Source organism: Podarcis filfolensis, assembly GCF_964270895.1.
Source record: "Podarcis filfolensis genome assembly, chromosome: 1".
Taxonomy (NCBI): domain Eukaryota; kingdom Metazoa; phylum Chordata; class Lepidosauria; order Squamata; family Lacertidae; genus Podarcis; species Podarcis filfolensis.
In genome coordinates this window covers 46,342,100-46,359,118 of record NC_139604.1, presented here as the reverse complement: position 1 = coordinate 46,359,118, position 17,019 = coordinate 46,342,100, and the positions used below count along the sequence as shown (strand labels likewise).

The following is a 17,019-nucleotide window of genomic DNA, read 5'->3' as shown; positions in this document are numbered from 1 at the left end:
AGAGGCGTTAAAGCTCCCTCCGCGTCTCCGCTTCCCTCTGAGGAAAGCCGCGCGGGGAGGGGGGGGGTTGGTGCTACCAAACTCGATCAGCCGCTGAGGAGGCGGAGCGCAGAAAAGGGGGCGCGGCCTCTGGGCGGAGAGCGCGGGGTGCCCCCGCCCCCTCGCCTCGGCAGGGCGAAGAGGGGTGGTTTAGCCTGGCAGCGGCAGAAGTGGAGCGGCTCCGTTGCGCGCTGGTCTGTGTGAGAGAGAGAAAAGAGAGAGAGGCAGGAGCGGGCGGCTCGGGGATGAACGGGGCGGCCCCGCCGATCTTCGACTGCAAGGAGCGCGCCCTGCTGCTGGGCGAGAGCTTCGAGAGGCAGCCGCGCTGCGCCTTCCACACCGTGCGCTGTGAGTGAGCAGAGCGCGCCGGCTGGGAAGCAGCAGGGGCTGCCAGGCAGGCAGGCAGGGAGGGAGGCAGGCGGGCGCCTCGATCCCGTCCAGGTTGGCGTCGCGAGGTGGGGAAGAGTTTGGGTGAGGAGAGATGGCTCCCTCGTAAGTGAACGCCCGACAACTTCATAGCTGGTGTATATGTCATAACGATGGGTGGTAACTTGCTAATCGCCGTCGTCATCACTGCTATTATGTTGGAAGCAGGAAGGTTGGCATCTGTTTGGAAAGGAACCAAAGTGCTTCATCTAGAGCTAAGTCAGAAATTTTGGAAGCGACGGGCACTTTGGACTTGCTGCGGGAATTTTTTTTTTTGGGGGGGGGGGTAATTGTTTACGCAAATACCACGAACAAATTGAGGGAAAGAAGCTGTCACTGTGTCTACCATTGTAAGAGTTCAAGAAAGGAATAAGGCTTTTTTTTAAAAAAAATGCCTTTATTTGCTCAATATGATAAAGCTCCATACTTTTAAACCTATCAGAAATATTAAATTCAGCATCCAGTGACATCCAGTGAACTTTAAGAACCCATTGTGTTCTTAAAAGGGACGAAGAAAACCAAAGGTGACCTGTCAAATCTAATTAGAAGGTCTGCATGGAAATGGGGAGATCTGAGGTATTTTGGTGTGTTTGGGGAGAGGAGGCACAGGGGATGAGTAGAGTGCCTGGATATTGCCCAACAACAGTCTCTACCACAGCAATGATATAAAGATGAGCATAACTATAGGTTGTTGTGAGTTTGATTTTTTTTTTAAATTAAGGCAAGAGACTGTTTAAGGTATTGCAGCTAGGGAATATAAAACAAAGCCATGCACTTCTTTTTGTAGGTGATGTATATATGTATCTCATGCTCATGAACTCTTCTAAGTTCACAGAGGAGCAAAAGCCAGGCACTCACTCTCAGAAATCATGGCTTCCATGCTCACTAGATGTAGGCAACATTTAGCTTTCAAATATCTAAATATTTCGTGCATTTGTGGCTTTTAATGAATTTAAGTATCACTCTTCCAATGGAGCTCAGGGTAATACATGCAACCTATAATATAAGTATTACAAACACAATGCCAAAAGGAGATCTTAGCAACTCATTAAAACATGGCTGCATTTACACTGCAATCTTTTACATGCTTATTTGGAAGCAAGCCCAATGGTGATGGTGTTTACTCCCTTGGGAATTCAGAATAGTAGTGTATGGGTTTGAATTGGCTTTTAAAAAGACCTGTTAATTTGGAGTTGAAGCTAGTTCCTAGCCATGTGGAAGTTTGAGATCTATTTAAAACTTAAACACTTTGTTACAGTGTCAATAATTAACAGGCTTAGTTAACAGGATCAAGACCAAACTGGCAGTAACAAGTGTATTTTTAGTATACTATTTTGAAATATTTCAAGAAAGCAGTATGTTTTTAAAGCAAGCAAAGGAAGGAAGGAAGGAAGGAAGGAAGGAAGGAAGGAAGGAAGAGAAAGAAAGAAAAGTTATGTGTCACATTGTCCTGACCTAACTGGGTGTCAGCAAATTCAATATTTTATTTTACTAATGCCTATGGTAAGTCAGAAACTCTTGGTAGATCCTGTTTCTTTGGACCATAATAGAATGCAGAAGGCTACAAAATAGAAAATAAAGCTGAAACTTAATCTTTTAGAGCATTACTGTGTTTCAGTAGAAGGATTAAAATCACTATATATGTAACTATTGAGAGTTCTACTTGTTACAAGGATTTGGGGTAATTTCATTTGTACTTGGGCAATATTTGTCTTTAGGTCTGAAAGTTCGTGAACCTTAGTTTTCCATTATTTTCTCTTGAAAATTAGGTGCAAGTGAATTTCAGTGCTCTATTTAAAAATCATTCAGCATATCTTGGTGAATTTGTACAGCTCCTACGTGTGGTGAATATATGATAGGTATTAAGAAAACCTTCTGGTCTGTGCACATTTTGCAGTCTTTTGGATAATAATGTAACTGAATGTGGCAGGCAAACCAGCATTAGAGAAGCTATGAACAGAATGATCCAGCACCCTCACCTTCGCCTTGTGACAGGATCGCTGATTAAGGGAGTAGTGAAAAACATGACCTAATATATGTAACTGTAACTTTTTTTACTTAGATGATTTCAAACCAGCATCCATTGATACATCTTGTGAAGGAGATCTTGAAGTTGGTAAAGGTGAACAGGTGACAATAACTCTGCCAAATATTGAGGTGAGATTTTCTGTTCCCTTTGAGGGGAGGAGTCTAGCTGATTCTTAAACTGTGGCACTCTTTTGTAAATACATGAAGAATGTGGCAATAACATATGCTATGGTTGTGCCGGTGTTAAACCAATGTATTCTACTTCACATATTTACTGGGTGGATGGGGAAATCCACCTGGGTGGGTTATAAATCATCATCATCATTTCACTTCATTAAAATGCAATGGTCATACATTTGGAAGGCACAGCCAATCAGAGTTCAACACTGAGGAAGGCATATCTGTACTGTTCACTTTATTGATTCTTATCTCTTTCAACCCTGCCACACACACTTTGGGTAGCTTTGACACATAGGTAGAGCCGTCCACCTGCCAATCATCTGATGGCACAATAACATCCTTGCTTGCAAAATGCTTTGCCTCCCAGACGGCACTAGGGAGTTCTTGATGGAGACCTTTCTAGGGCAACTGATCCCAGTGGGTTTCTCTGTCGATGAACCCTGCTTGCAAAGGAACAATCGGAGGATTACTTTCAGTTCCTTGTTGTTTCTTTTGAACCACATCCATACCTGCCCATTTGTGATTCCCAGTACAGTAACTGGGTACAGCATACTGCCTCTGACAGTAGGATGCCTGTCATGGGACAGGTGGGAGGAACAGCTTCACAGACCAAACTGGGACCCATACAGAGCCTGATTAGTTCTGCGGGCTGGAGTCTCTCTACCCCTGATGTATTGATACATATTTTTGCTGTTATGTTGTAAGCTGCATGGTCATATTTATGTGGGAAAAAAGCCTTGTCACCTCCCTGACCTGTTCTTCATTTTCCATTAATTATTTCTCTTATTCACACTAGTATTTGGCCAAAAACAATTTTGTGGTGTTTATAATCTTTGTTTCATGAGAGATGTTTGCAATTCTCTGATAGGAGTGACTTTTTTGAGGCTATGTTGTGAAACTTATTATGAGATAGCTTAATGTTCATTTTCTTAAATATGCCAAAAAATATCCTCAGTAAATAATTGGCAGGCTAGAAAGCTCAAATGGTTGTGTTAAAGTGATCAAAATGGATTGGGAAAAGGCTATATGCAACCCTGACAACAATAAGCGCAGTGTTCTGTGATAGTTTCCCTTTCCCCATATTCTGGTATAGATTTTAAGAACAAAAGATGAAGGGAGTATAGTTCAATCTTTGTTGGTGGTGATTGATGGTTACTGGTGCCAACAAGCACTTGCTTTTTTATTACCGCTTCATAATTGATAGAATATGTTAATAAAGGAGTTGGTTGAAATTTTATTTGGTTATATGACAGGTTAGGAGAATGAGTCAGCTTTCAACTGGATGGAATTCAGCATCTTGAGAGGAAACTTGAAAGAACTAAAAAAGAAAAAAAAGCCACTTGGTCAATGAAAAGTCAATCCATTTTCATATTGAGACCATATTTTGTAATAAATCTTGGAGTCCTGCAAAATCACTGTAGCAAAACTGGCTTCATTCTCTGCCTTCTTATAATAATGCTGTTAGCACAGTGTGTTGTGAAAAGTGCAGGATTTTAAATCATGAAATAGACTCTTTAAAAAAGCAGTTCTAGAAGTGCTTGTAGTAGGAGTAATTTTCTTTTGATTTAAAATAGGGTTCTACTCCACCAGTAACAGTTTTCAAAGGTTCCAAGAAGCCATACCAAAAAGAATGCATCTTGATAATTAACCATGACACTGGAGAATGTAGACTAGAGAAACTTAGTAGCAATATCACTGTGAAGAAAACCAGGTGGGTGGAAAATTGGAAACACTCTTGTTTTCTTACTCATTATGAAAATTCCATAGTAAAAGCAATTTTGTCTAAATTAGGAAGAAGAAAAACTGACTGCTACTTTCTTTTAAGAAAGAGACTGAAGAAATGACCTAGTTCACATGTAACACTAAGCCAAACCATGGCTTTGCACAAGCATGCATATGTGTGAGTTCCCAGAATGAAGATCACGGCTGCTGCACTCCTCCCCCTGCCCTGTTGCTATCATACTACCTGGGGTTAAGCCATAGTTTGATTTGACAATAAGTTGAAACTAGGGCTTGTGGCTTGTCTCACTCCAGACAAACCAGAATCTGTAACCAAAGTTCTTGATTTACTACTCCTGGTTTGTCTTGTGACCTAGTTCCGTAAGCCTATTGATTTCAACTCAGAAAGTAACATTGGATATCATCACCCAGTTCAATTTGTTTGCATTTTTGGGGTGGTGTTTGGAGAACATTTCACTGGAACCTGCACAGACTTAGCATTTGTTAAGTACTGCACATAAGAGCTTTCTTATTATCCATCAAAAGTGGTGAAAAATCAGTTCTTCTAAAACTACTTGGAAACAAAAGAAATGGCTTTATAGAATTCACAGATACAACTTTGTTTTTCAACCCTTTCATACAGAGGTGAAGGAAGCAGTAAGGTCCAGTCTCGTATTGGGCAACAGCAACAGCTAATTCGAAATGCAAATAAGATTCCAAATAGTGTTAAATGTTCTCCACCAAAAGAGAAGATGTCTCCACCACCTTCTCCTATGGATGATATTGAAAGAGGTAAGTTGTAATTGAATCTCATATTGTTCAGAGTCTTAAATTATTCTGTAGTTTGAAGGTTTTGAGGTTGGAGTCCATGACCTAATTTTAATTGATGTGGTAAGCTTGTCTAGTCTTTGCAGCTCACATGACTGAATGCTTCCCTCTCACTCCCTGCCCCAGCATGTAGAAGAATGCATAATGGTGGGAAGGTTCTAACCTAGCTGTTCCCTAACATTCCAGTTTTCTATGTGAAGGAATCGTTTTTTTCTGTGGAGGAGCATTCAACTACAGGAACCGCTCCTTTGTAGTCTGAAGTGGTACAGCCCATACATAGATTTACCACCTCAGCGAGAAATATGCTTGTGTTGCAGTTTTTCTAACCCTATATTGTCTTGAAGTAGTCACTGGCTACAAATCCCCTGCTCTGACCTTATTTATCTCTACCATCCCAGCTACCACCAGAAAAAGTAGTATGGTATGACATAAAAAGGCTAATGACAACAGTGTACTGTTCTGTTAGTGTTGGTCTATCATTGGGTCTTCCTTCCATCTTAGTCCAATGATTGCTAACAGCTTACATATATCATTAGGTCCCTATCCTCGTCTTCTTCCCTTAATTGCTTGAAATGGTCTCATTTCCTTACCCGATGTGTACCTGCCAATTACATAATTTTGCTATATGTTGTTTAAGGCAAGCTTAGTCATATATTTATAAGATTTCCTTCATAACCCTGAGGGCAAGATTCTTTTAGAGCATTAACCTAAAAACTTTACAAATTTAAAAAGTATCCTGGTTGCTTAGGTACACCTTTCAGAGCCTTGGGTGACCAGATAACTGGCAATACATGGCTGCCTTAAAATATAATGTGCACCATGAGGAAAGGATTATGGGTAATACCTTATTCTACATGCAGTCACTCTAAATAAATGCTTCTGGTGGCTTAAAAGTAACTTAGTAGAATGTCATACTGTGTTCATTTGGCCAGCTGAACTTCCTGCTGAAAAGTTGGGGCAAGCAGCAGGAAAGGAAGATGTTACATGTTGAATTAATGCTGGCAGATGGTTGCTCTGTTTATTGATAACTAGTACTGAATCCTTGAGTACACAGTGCAAAAAATGGAATGTCTCATGCAGGTGTTTCTTTGTAACTATAATGAGAAAATTCTGTCATTTCTTTCCTTGAACAGTTGCTAAAAAGTAGCCAGTGCTGCAGGGGAGGGTGTTCAAGGGCACATGAAATCTGAGAGACTCTTCTAGAAGGGTTGGTTAGCTTGGTTTAAAACTTGTTCTGAGTGACTCACAAAATCCCAAAGCTGTTTTCCCACATTCTAGCAGCCGCATCATTATGCATAAAGCATTGTGTTACCTGATAATTTCCCATCGAGAAACTTGCTTTTGTGCTAGGGCCCATGACAGAAGCATGGGAACAGTAGCATTACTGAGCAAGTTGCTTTGTGTGCAAAAATGCACTTACAAATAATAATAATTATGCTGGCTAAACAGTAAGCCCCAAACAGGAGTGCTGTAGCACTTCTGTTTGGAATGACTATAATACAGTACAGGAGCACTACAACATTGGATTTGGGACTGGTTCAGGATCTGTCATGATGTCTTACCATGGGTCCTTTACTTCTTTAAGTTCTAATATCAATATCTCTATAAATTAGCAGTGCTGAACTTTGCTCTGAGAACAATTAATGTCCAAGTGGTTGGCAATTTTTAAAAAACATTAATATCGTATGTTAAAATCTGATATTCTTGTAAACCCTCTTTTAGGATTTCTAATTATACCTTATTTAGCTACGTCCATAAAAAAATATAAGGGCTTTACAAAGTAAATACTGAGAGACATTAGATACCTTACGGGTGCATTTCCACCACTATGTGAGCCTGTGTTGGCTGTATTTTTTTTTCTGAGGATATGCTATCTTCCGTATTTGATGCCATGGAATGAGCTAGCTACATGGAAGCCACCCAGCAGACACTAAGCCTAGAATGGTTTTATTTGCCTATTGTTGTAACAGCTTGAAAAAACACTGGTTGTGGTGGTGGGAGAAGTTGACTAAGGATCAACATGTGGCTGTTGGCAGAAATCAGCTGTCACATAAGCAACTCACCCTTGATAAAAGTGGCAGATAAAAGTGGCAGCTGCTGTGGCCTTAATTTGATTAAAATTTTAGGGCTGCTAGAATAACACCTCTTGTCTAATGATGTTGTGATACAGCAGTCTGGGAAGCCTGGCAATTAAATTTATCGCCTTCTTCTCCTCCCTACCCTCTGCCCAGTTTGGGAAGGTTACCTTTATACCTAAGGAGTAGAATACTGATTTATCAGAATTGATTATTATGTTTGTCTTCCCAGGAGGCATACATTGTGCTCCTATTTTATAGTTTAAGTTACTGTGTGGAGTGAGGCTGAGAGATGGTGACATCAAGGCATTCAGTGATTGTTGAAGAAGTAAAGAAACTTCGAGGTCTGCAGGCAATTATTTATTGAGCCCAATGTGCTTTGAATGGAGTTCTTCCTCAGTTGAACAACCAATTGAAACCAATTTCAATCCTCCTGAGAGGAGACCAGGATTTAAACTTGTAGTTCAAGAATGCCCCTGAGGAAGAATTAAATTCTAAACATGCTGAGATCAAATAAATGTTTCCTGTGCAGCTGTAAATTTTCTTCCCTTCCTTTTTTCTGCAGTTGAGACCTCTCTGCTTCTTCTTTCTTGAGTAGGGATTTCACCCTGGCTCCAACACTATCTATTATACCACACTGACAGATAAATACCATTCCTTTGCTCACTGTCTTGAGGTCACTCCCAAATACTACTCTTGAGTTTATTTATTTTCTTAGAATTTAATATTGTGATCATGTAAGTAATGAATTTAGTTCTTAAATTCTTTTCCCTTCCACTTAAATCTTATTTTCAGAGCTAAAAGCAGAAGCTAAAGTTATAGAGCAGATGAGTAGCTCCGATAGCTCATCTGAATCTAAGAGTTCCTCCTCTTCATCAAGCAGTGAAAATAGTTCTAGTGATTCAGAAGACGAAGAGACAAAGCCACCCCTTCCTCTGTCAATGCCACACCTACAGCCTTCGATGATGACTGTCTCACAGCGAGCCTTCCCAGATGTAGATGCTGGATATCACAGAAGTCGAGAGGGCACTGGCCACTTGATGAACACACTGCGTAAGTACCGGTACATGAAGCAGAGAAGCTTGTGAGATTCATACTTGAGGAATCTAAAAGGAAACCACATGCTTTTATAACTTTCTCATGTAACTTAAGCTTTGTCTGGGTAGAGAGGGTTTGACCTACTGAGGTTTAGATCAGAAGCTGGGATAAAAGCTGTTTTGACCACTGATTATGGTAAATTAAAGCTTATGCCGTTTACAATGTCATAGATGATGCTGACTGCTGCTGAGTTGTATACAGTGGGATTAAAAACCAGTAATTTGTTCTGGAGACATTCAGACATCTCAAAAGGAATTGCTTAAGCGTTTAGTGCAGTATGGCCTAACTCTCATTGCAATAAAATGCCCAATCAACAGGGCCAGACCAGATTCACTAATAAAACTGTGTTATGTACAGTAGGGGTATCTAACAACTTTCATCATCCCTAACCATTGGCCATGCTGGCTAGGGCTGGTGGGAGTTGAAGTCCAGCAACTTCTGGAGGGCCACAGATTCCATACCTCTTTCATTTGTGGTTCTGTACCTTTGTTCCTCATGACAAAGGGAGCCATTGCTGTCTGGTAAAGCATGAAGGTAGCAGAGGAGGTAAGGATTGTCATCACAAACATATGGTAATCCCCATCTGCTTCCCTAGCATGACATTTGGGGTTTGTTTCAGTGTTGTCAAGGCACTGAGTGTCTCAGCACCCTAGGACCAAAACATCAAGCTCCTACTCTTTCCAGTTGTAAAACTGGAGCTAGGGAGGGAAGCAGAGTATTTATCTGTGACATTGCATGGAGAAAGGTTAGAGGTTACCACAATCTCTAGCTTAGTTTCCAAGCACAGCCTAAAATGGTGAACCCTGAATCATGTACCTTTATTCCATTCTCTGAATCTTAGTTCAATGTAGCCAAAGCTGCACCACTCAAGCATGGGAGGAATGGTTTCATCAGACTTAGAAGGACCCTGAGCTTTGCAAAACTACTAGAGAATCTTAAAACAACCCATTGAGGACTAGGCATGCCCAATGTTCATGGAACATTGACTGGGTGCGGCAGGTGGTTTAGAGTGGCTGGGGGAAAAGGATGGAGGAAGAAACACAGTTCTTTCTACCATTGTATCACTGGATAGTATTTTTAAAAAAGTTCTGTTAGTGCAAGGACTTCTGGCTCTTCATGGAACTTCTGCTCCCTCTCTACCCCGCAATGCCCCCTAAAACTGTTATTGGTGTTCCCCCACCCCACCCCCTGGAGCGGATTAGGGGGAGGGGAGTTTCTATGTGGCAAAAGGAAATATTTGTGCTAACAGAACTACTTTACTAGATACAACCATCCTAACTTCTGTGATCTCTATTGCCACTCAGCTAAATTTCCTGCAACTTTTTTTGCTCTAACTCTTCCAATAAAAAAATAAAATACAGCTTTCCAAGCTGGATAATGTTGAAAGATGAGATTTATGTGCCCCATGTGCATAATGCAGAGGTCATGGAAGATGCCTAAAGAATTTGGACCATGGGGCATTAGAGATCTATGGTTGGATCTCCTCTCCATTTAAAAATATATCTCAAAAATAAGCAGCTGGTGGTATAGAAAGTAGGATCCAGATGGGGACTATGGTATTGGGTGTGGATTTCCTGGTGAAAACTGCCTCCCCCAGTGTGCTATTTACTTCATCTTAATAGTTTTCTTCTAAATATGGCTCTTAATTTGCACCTGAATCCACCGTTTGACGTGAGCTTTATGTTTAGACCAAAGAGACTAATGTACTGTACTGGGAGATATTCGCTGCTTCATGGAACAGAATGTTATCTGGAGTTGATAGCATGACTTTTTTTTAAATTTTAGGGAATGATCTCCAGTTGAGTGAATCTGGAAGTGACAGTGATGACTGAAGGTAGTTGACATCATTTCCCTGGATGAAGATGAAAATGCATTTGTTTTGCACTACGTATGAACTGATAATAGACAGAGGAATGTTACCAACTTTGATAATAAAGTTGACTTAATTTTTCCGATGTTGTGGTTCAAGTTCATCAGCATTCTTTTTGCCATAACTTTATATGGCTCTTCCAAATGTTTGGGTTTGGTACTTACTCTTTTTAGCTGAATCCAGAGTTTAGCTTTTACTACCTCCTGTACTTAGAAGTTTCAGACAGTTAACTACTATGTGTAAGTTAGACATAGAGGAAGTTCTTGCTTATACATTTTGGATTGAAGTTTCATTTGAGAACCTGTGTCTGCATGTGTATGTACAAGTAAGAGAAAGCAAACAGTTGAAACCCATTATGTTTTTATTTCTTACAGCTAATGTTATGAAATAAATTGCCAATGTTTTGAACAATACAGCAATACATTTTGAAGTTCCTTGTGTTTCCCAGTTTGCAGTCTCTCACACTAGAGATTTCCCCCCCTTTATAATAAACTTGGCTTAACTGAAAGCTTCAGCATCTTGCTAGCTAAATGTAGAATGCTGTGCAACACAAATGTGTTTCATTAAAATTCTGTTAAGATCAATGTATTAGTTTTGATAGGAATTTAAGAAATATTAAAATATTTATCATTTCATTTTTTATTACTGTTTTTTATTTGAAACATTTCTATGGATTTTTCCTCTTTATAACCTAACAGAGCGTACACTAAGGTTTCTGATTACGTGATTGCAGTAAAACCAAGAGCTATTTGAGCTTTGACAGCACAATAATGTGCATGCAATAATTTAATCAATCAAGGGTTTGTTATGGGCAAACCATTAAAAATATAAAGTACAAAATTCACTGCCTCAATAGAACCAATTATTAAGCTTGAAGCTATCTACCATAGCAAGACTGAGGAATATGTCAAAATATCTGAATGTTGTCATCTGTTTGGTAATAATTAGTTTCTTCAAGGTCCAGGATTGTCTCATAAGAGGATAAGTTATACATTCTCTAATGCCTTGATAAAATCTACCATAGAAGAATGCATGAGACATTAATTTAGTCTCTTGAGTGGGTTGCAAGGACAGCACCTATTGTTGAGGAGAACTTTGGCAAATTTGTCATCTAGGACCTTGAAGAACATAACATTAAAATAAGCCCACAAAACTCTTGTTCTGTATTTGAGTATTGTTAGGAAATCTAGATGTCGCATACTTGGTAACCATGGTATACAATGGCTTTTTAACTGACACATGTAAATCTTGCACACATGCTTATATTTTATTTTCTGTTTAGCTCTAGGAAAAAAATGGCTAGGAAAAAATGGCTTTGTGAGCCAAATTAGGACTGCTAGCAGGCTTAATTTTTCCCACAGGCTGGAGGTATGCTATACCTGATCTAAAGTAAAGCTCTTGAGCATGTTAGCAGGAGAATTTGGAATGCACAGTACATGGAGGATTGCATTATGATGTAAGGAAAATTACAGTGGTACCTCAGGTTAAGAACTTAATTCGTTCCGGAGGTCTGTTCTTAACCTGAAACTGTTCTTAACCTGAAGCACCGCTTTAGCTAATGGGGCCTCCTGCTGCGCGATTTCTGTTCTCATCCTGAAGCAAAGTTCTTAACCCAAGGTACTATTTCTGGGTTAGCGGAGTCTGTAACCTGAAGCGTCTGTAACCTGAAGCATATGTAACCTGAGGTATCACTGTAAAGCAAAAGCTGACACATTTCTCATGATTGAAGATGCTGCCTCTCTCTTTAGACTGATTAGTGGGAACACTTTGGTCTTGTCATTCCAAGTTTGCTTCACATCCATCTATGTGGAATCTACTTCATTGGTGGTGCAATTTCCTACAAACAGTGAACATTGCTTGGGAATGTTCCTTACAATTGACACACTGACACACTAGGTGTTGATTGCCTAGGAAAATCCCGAGAAATTGGATCCACTCTACCCATCTGCTTGCTTCATCTATACACAGCCCACAGCTTTGTGATCATATCACACAAAAGTGGCTATGGATGAAGAAAGGCACCTAAGTAAATAATGTATTGTTGATGTATAGCATTGCTTCTATTTGGCAATTGGGAGTAACCTCCTAAGCTGCTTTAATGGAATTGGTTATAGTATGTCAGTTAATAGACATTTGTCTTCTTAACTGGTGTCTTTCAAAGGCAAACAGCCATGGGATGCCTTGATGCTGCTTATTGCCAGTATGCCTGTTTTCTCTGATAGCATAGCCATAGCAGATTGAGACAGCCAAAGCAGGTGTGGAATTGGACACTTTTCTGGAAAAAATCCTTTATACCTGCTCGAACAACTGCAGATAGACGGGAAGGCATAGCAATCTAAGACCTCTCAGTTGTTTATAGAAGCCCAAGAGAAGTTAGCTTCAACACAGAGCAGAAAGTCCAAGAATGACAGTATGTGGAAACTGTGTCCCTTGCCCTCTTCCCTCTTCCTTTTTTCTCCTCACTTAAAAAAGAGTCTGCAATCAGGCACAATACTGCCCCCCACCTGTTGCCTGTCCGCAGAATAGCCTTCCTATAGAAAATAAAATGTGGCAAATGTCTCTGAACAGCTTGCTTTCTCCTATGCTCTGAGTGTTGTCACCCTGCTGCATTAACATTGGAAGTTATGCTGCTTTTTAAACACTCTTTTCCCCCCCTTTACTTTGAAAAATGAATTGTATAAATGTTTAAAAGATGGATTATATAAGTTATGTTCAGGGCAGCATACTAAATGTGGGTTGATGGACAGTTTTTGAGGTTATAAGAAGTAGTCTAAGAGCCCCTCCACCCTGATTTGTTTGTGCACAGCTTAGGTGGGGGTGAGACCATCTCCAGTCTTCACTGAGCATTTATTCTGATTTGTTGGCAGGGTGGTTAGACCACAGTGAGCGTTTGACGTGATTAGCTTGTGGGGTGTTTACATGTGTTTCTGGTAATCATTCATTCATCCCATACTTTTCCATGAATATCCCCATCACTTTCAGAACTGCAAGAAAGTTGGGTTTTGTTTTGTTTTTAGAAAAGTGGATTGTGTTATGCCAGGGCAACAGGGCATTTTAGTTTGTTCTAATTGCACGAACCTAAAGTTCTAGTATGTGCTTGAATCCCAAAATACTGACAGTACTGGAAGCACCATAACATTGAATATCTTCCCTAAGCAAGTCCAGAATGGTGGAATAGAGGAATACCTTGTCATGTTTACAAGACTGCTGATGTGTCCTACTGGTGGTCTGAATGAAATGAGCTATTACCTGTGTCAATTTGAACATGTTACAGAGAGAAGTGGATGATGCAGCATAAACTGGAATAAAGAGCATCCTATATATAGTTGCATACATTAAAAGAACATGCTAATACACTTGTTTCTTCTTTAATTCAAAACTGCCTGTCTCTTGTGCTTGTTACAGTCTGCTTGTTACAATAGATATGGCTGGATTCTGTCTTTATACAAAGTGAACTGTATACAAATGTGAGTTTTTGCATGACCGCTAATATTATACAAATGAATTAAGTGGAAGATGTAAAGTTTTTATAGGGAGAGCATAGTTGCTTAGAGTGAAGAACTGCTCAGTCAAGTTCCCAAAAGGTACAAGGTAATTGTTATCCGTCAGAAAAACATTAGCTTTTGCTCTGGGTGTGTGTGATAATAACATGTTAGATACTTTGGTTCCCGCTTTAGGCCTGCCCAAAGAAACTTTCTTGACGGTAGTAGATAATCTTGTTTAGTAACGCACATCTAGCTCTAGTGCTTCTGAATAATACAGTAGTCACAGCATATATTTAAAAAGGATGGGGGGGGGGGGAAACAATAGGCTGGTTATTGAAGGATTGCTTAACTGGCAAGAAGTATTCTAAGTGTTTGTTTGTTTAATCCTCCTCCTCTCTTGCAATTCATGTCAGATTGGCACATAATCTGCTGAGCTTCTGAAGACCTCCCTGGAAACTCCCTGGAAATTGTGTATGTGTTACATTACTGTTTTGCATATATGGCTGTTCAGTATAGTAAATGCTGGCTGCTGGACCATACTATAATTTATTCTGCCTTAAGAAAAAAAAATCGGACCCACAATAGTTACACAAATGATTAGATTAGATCACAGAATTGTAGAGTTGGAATGGATCACGAGGATCACCTCACTGCAATGCAGGAATCTTTTGCCCAATGTGGTGCTGGAACCCATGACTCTGAGATTAAGAGTGCTGAGCTATCCCACCCTCTCTTAATAAATATGTCTCACACTTCCTTGTCTTCCTTATTTCTGCTTGTTGTATGATTTAGGGTTCTGCTGACAGAAGCAAGGTCTGGAAAAGTAAGTCTCTGAGGATTTGCATCCACCTACAAGCCTGCCAAAATGGGAAGGTGACTCACAGTTTCTAGGTCCTGTGTTGCCCATCCCTGTTTCTGATCATTATTCGAAGCGACAGGGGCTGGGCACTTAAATTACTTAACAAGTGGGTGAAATACACAGTTATCTGTAGGAACAAGCATCTCATAAAATGTTCCAAACTCAGCATCACAATGTTTTGGTTTGTTATAAAAAAGGAGAGTGATCCGCATGGAAACATCAAAGGGGACATCAAAGTTCTTTCCAAATTCAAGGTCACAGGTTTGAAATGAAGAGAACAAGTAAATTAAAGCACAGTGAATGGAAAAAATAATAATTCAGATTCCCACTGCCATCAATGTCCTCCTCCTGTTGCAATATTCTTGGCTGGCAAGTACTGTACTGAGTTCAGCAGTAGCCCCACCCAGCCAGTGTCCAACTGCATCCTTATACCACTGCAATTGCTTACTAATTCTAGTCACCATTCAGCTTTTAAAGTCTTTTTGATGAGCTCAGCGATGCTTGAAGCCTTGCATATCTATCTGTGCAAGCTGAGCCAATAAAAGGAATGCATTTTCAGATGAAAGCCATGAACAAAGCTTCTATTGATTATGATGGGATGATGAATAACCTAACATAGACAGAAGAAGAAGAAGAAGAAGACTGGTCTGGGCACACTAGCAGCCTGATGCATCAGAGCAGGTCTCCCTGTGCCAGCATTGCATGGAAATACCGCATTCCATACAAGCGTCAGTCGATCCACCTCATGAAAAATATATTGTGGCACTAACAAATTTACTTGTGGCATTGGTAACTGTGAAGTAGAGCTCACTTTATTAGATGCATGAAAGTGCTATCCTGAGGTTGCCAATATCTGCAGATCAATATTTTGGGTGGTGAGGGGAGCTGGGAATAGTGATAGTTGGAAGCGCATGGTCTGTTACTTCAAATGACCATGTAATTGACCACAACAGTGATAACTGGTGATCTTATTAGCTTCGCTATACTAATGTTACATTTATTGGGAACATGAGAGAGAAACAAAGTCCCCATTGCCAATTTCTACCATTTTGCATGGTCAGTATATTTATCCTGTATACATCTGGCTGCAGTGTAGAAAAATCAGATGGCATTGCCATTTAGCTCCACTGTTTTACAATTTCTCTGTGTGTGTAATACAGTGGTACCTCGGGTTAAGTACTTAATTCGTTCCAGAGGTCCATTCTTAACCTGAAACTGTTCTCAACCTGAAGCACCACTTTAGTTAATGGGGCCTCCTGCTGCCGCTGCGCCGCCGCCGCACGATTTCTGTTCTCATCCTGAAGCAACGTTCTTAACCCGAGGTACTATTTCTGGGTTAGCGGAGTCTGTAACCTGAAGTGTATGTAACCCGAGGTACCACTGTATAGGGAATCCATGCATGCTGCTGCTGAAGTTATCAAAAGCATATGCAGCAATAAAAACAACATTGGTTCCTGTCACTGTTAGCTTTTTCCAAACACCTGAGCATGAGCCTTGCAGATGGAGTGACAGATATTCAATTTCTCTGTATGAAATCTTTCTCTACACAAAAAAAGTAACTTTAATTCAATAGAAATAATTGTGTTTCTTCTGCAGTCTTCTGCACGCTTGGGAGTGAGTCCCAGTGCAATCAGTGATGTTTGTTTCTCACATCATCATCATTTTTTAGTGTAAGAGAGAGATTCCTTTCATTATGCAGATTATAAATTGTATCAGAGAGCTTTTACCTAGAATCATATATTTTGTTTAGTCTGGAGGGCAGAGGGTAATAAATGCATCTGTCCACCTTTCCTACCTGTATTTGTTTTTCTCCTGTTTCGCATGAGGTTTGCCTCATGTTTTAACTTGCCCCTGCCCCATTATTTCAAATATTTAATTTGGGATTTGGAAAAAGACTTGTTTGACATCTTTCTGTTATTTTCTCCTAACCTCTATTGTCTCCTCAGTTTCCTCTGCTGTACAGAGGTAATCCCATGAACAAATATTCTTTTTATGAACCTCTGGTTTCACTTTTATATGCCAAGTAGCTTGCTCTACCAGATTTTTAAATCCTCCAAATGCAGTTGCACAACCACACACTTGGCAGCAGGCAGCACAGCTAATATATGGATGCTTTGTGCTACTTACTGCCTCAAGACTGGCCCTGCCTATGTGTTCCCTAGGTCAATCTGGGGAGCAATTTCTTCCCCCGTCCCTAGCAGTAAAAGAAAGCTACTTTTGAAAGAATGATAGGCAACCAGCTGATTCTCCACATTTGTGGAAAGACTGATTCTTTTTTGTGTCACAAAACCAGCTAAGGTGACAGGCAGATTATTATTTTTAAGTGCGTAAATATGTTTAATTTGCATTCTCTCAGGAACACTTGCATTTTAAAATAGATCCATTTTCAAAAACATATGTAACATATATTAC

The 17,019-nt window shown here is 40.1% G+C and overlaps 1 protein-coding gene across 1 annotated transcript; it reads left to right on the top strand.

Moving 5' to 3' along the window:
• Positions 1-252: 252 nt before the first annotated feature.
• On the top strand, positions 253-10,898 carry EAF2 (ELL associated factor 2). The gene is made up of 6 exons (XM_083585977.1): positions 253-387; positions 2,528-2,622; positions 4,248-4,384; positions 5,036-5,184; positions 8,091-8,348; positions 10,179-10,898. The coding sequence occupies exons 1-6, from the start codon at positions 285-287 to the stop codon at positions 10,223-10,225; spliced, it is 789 nt and encodes a 262-aa protein (XP_083442103.1). The 5' UTR covers positions 253-284; the 3' UTR covers positions 10,226-10,898.
• The last annotated feature ends 6,121 nt before the right edge of the window (positions 10,899-17,019 follow it).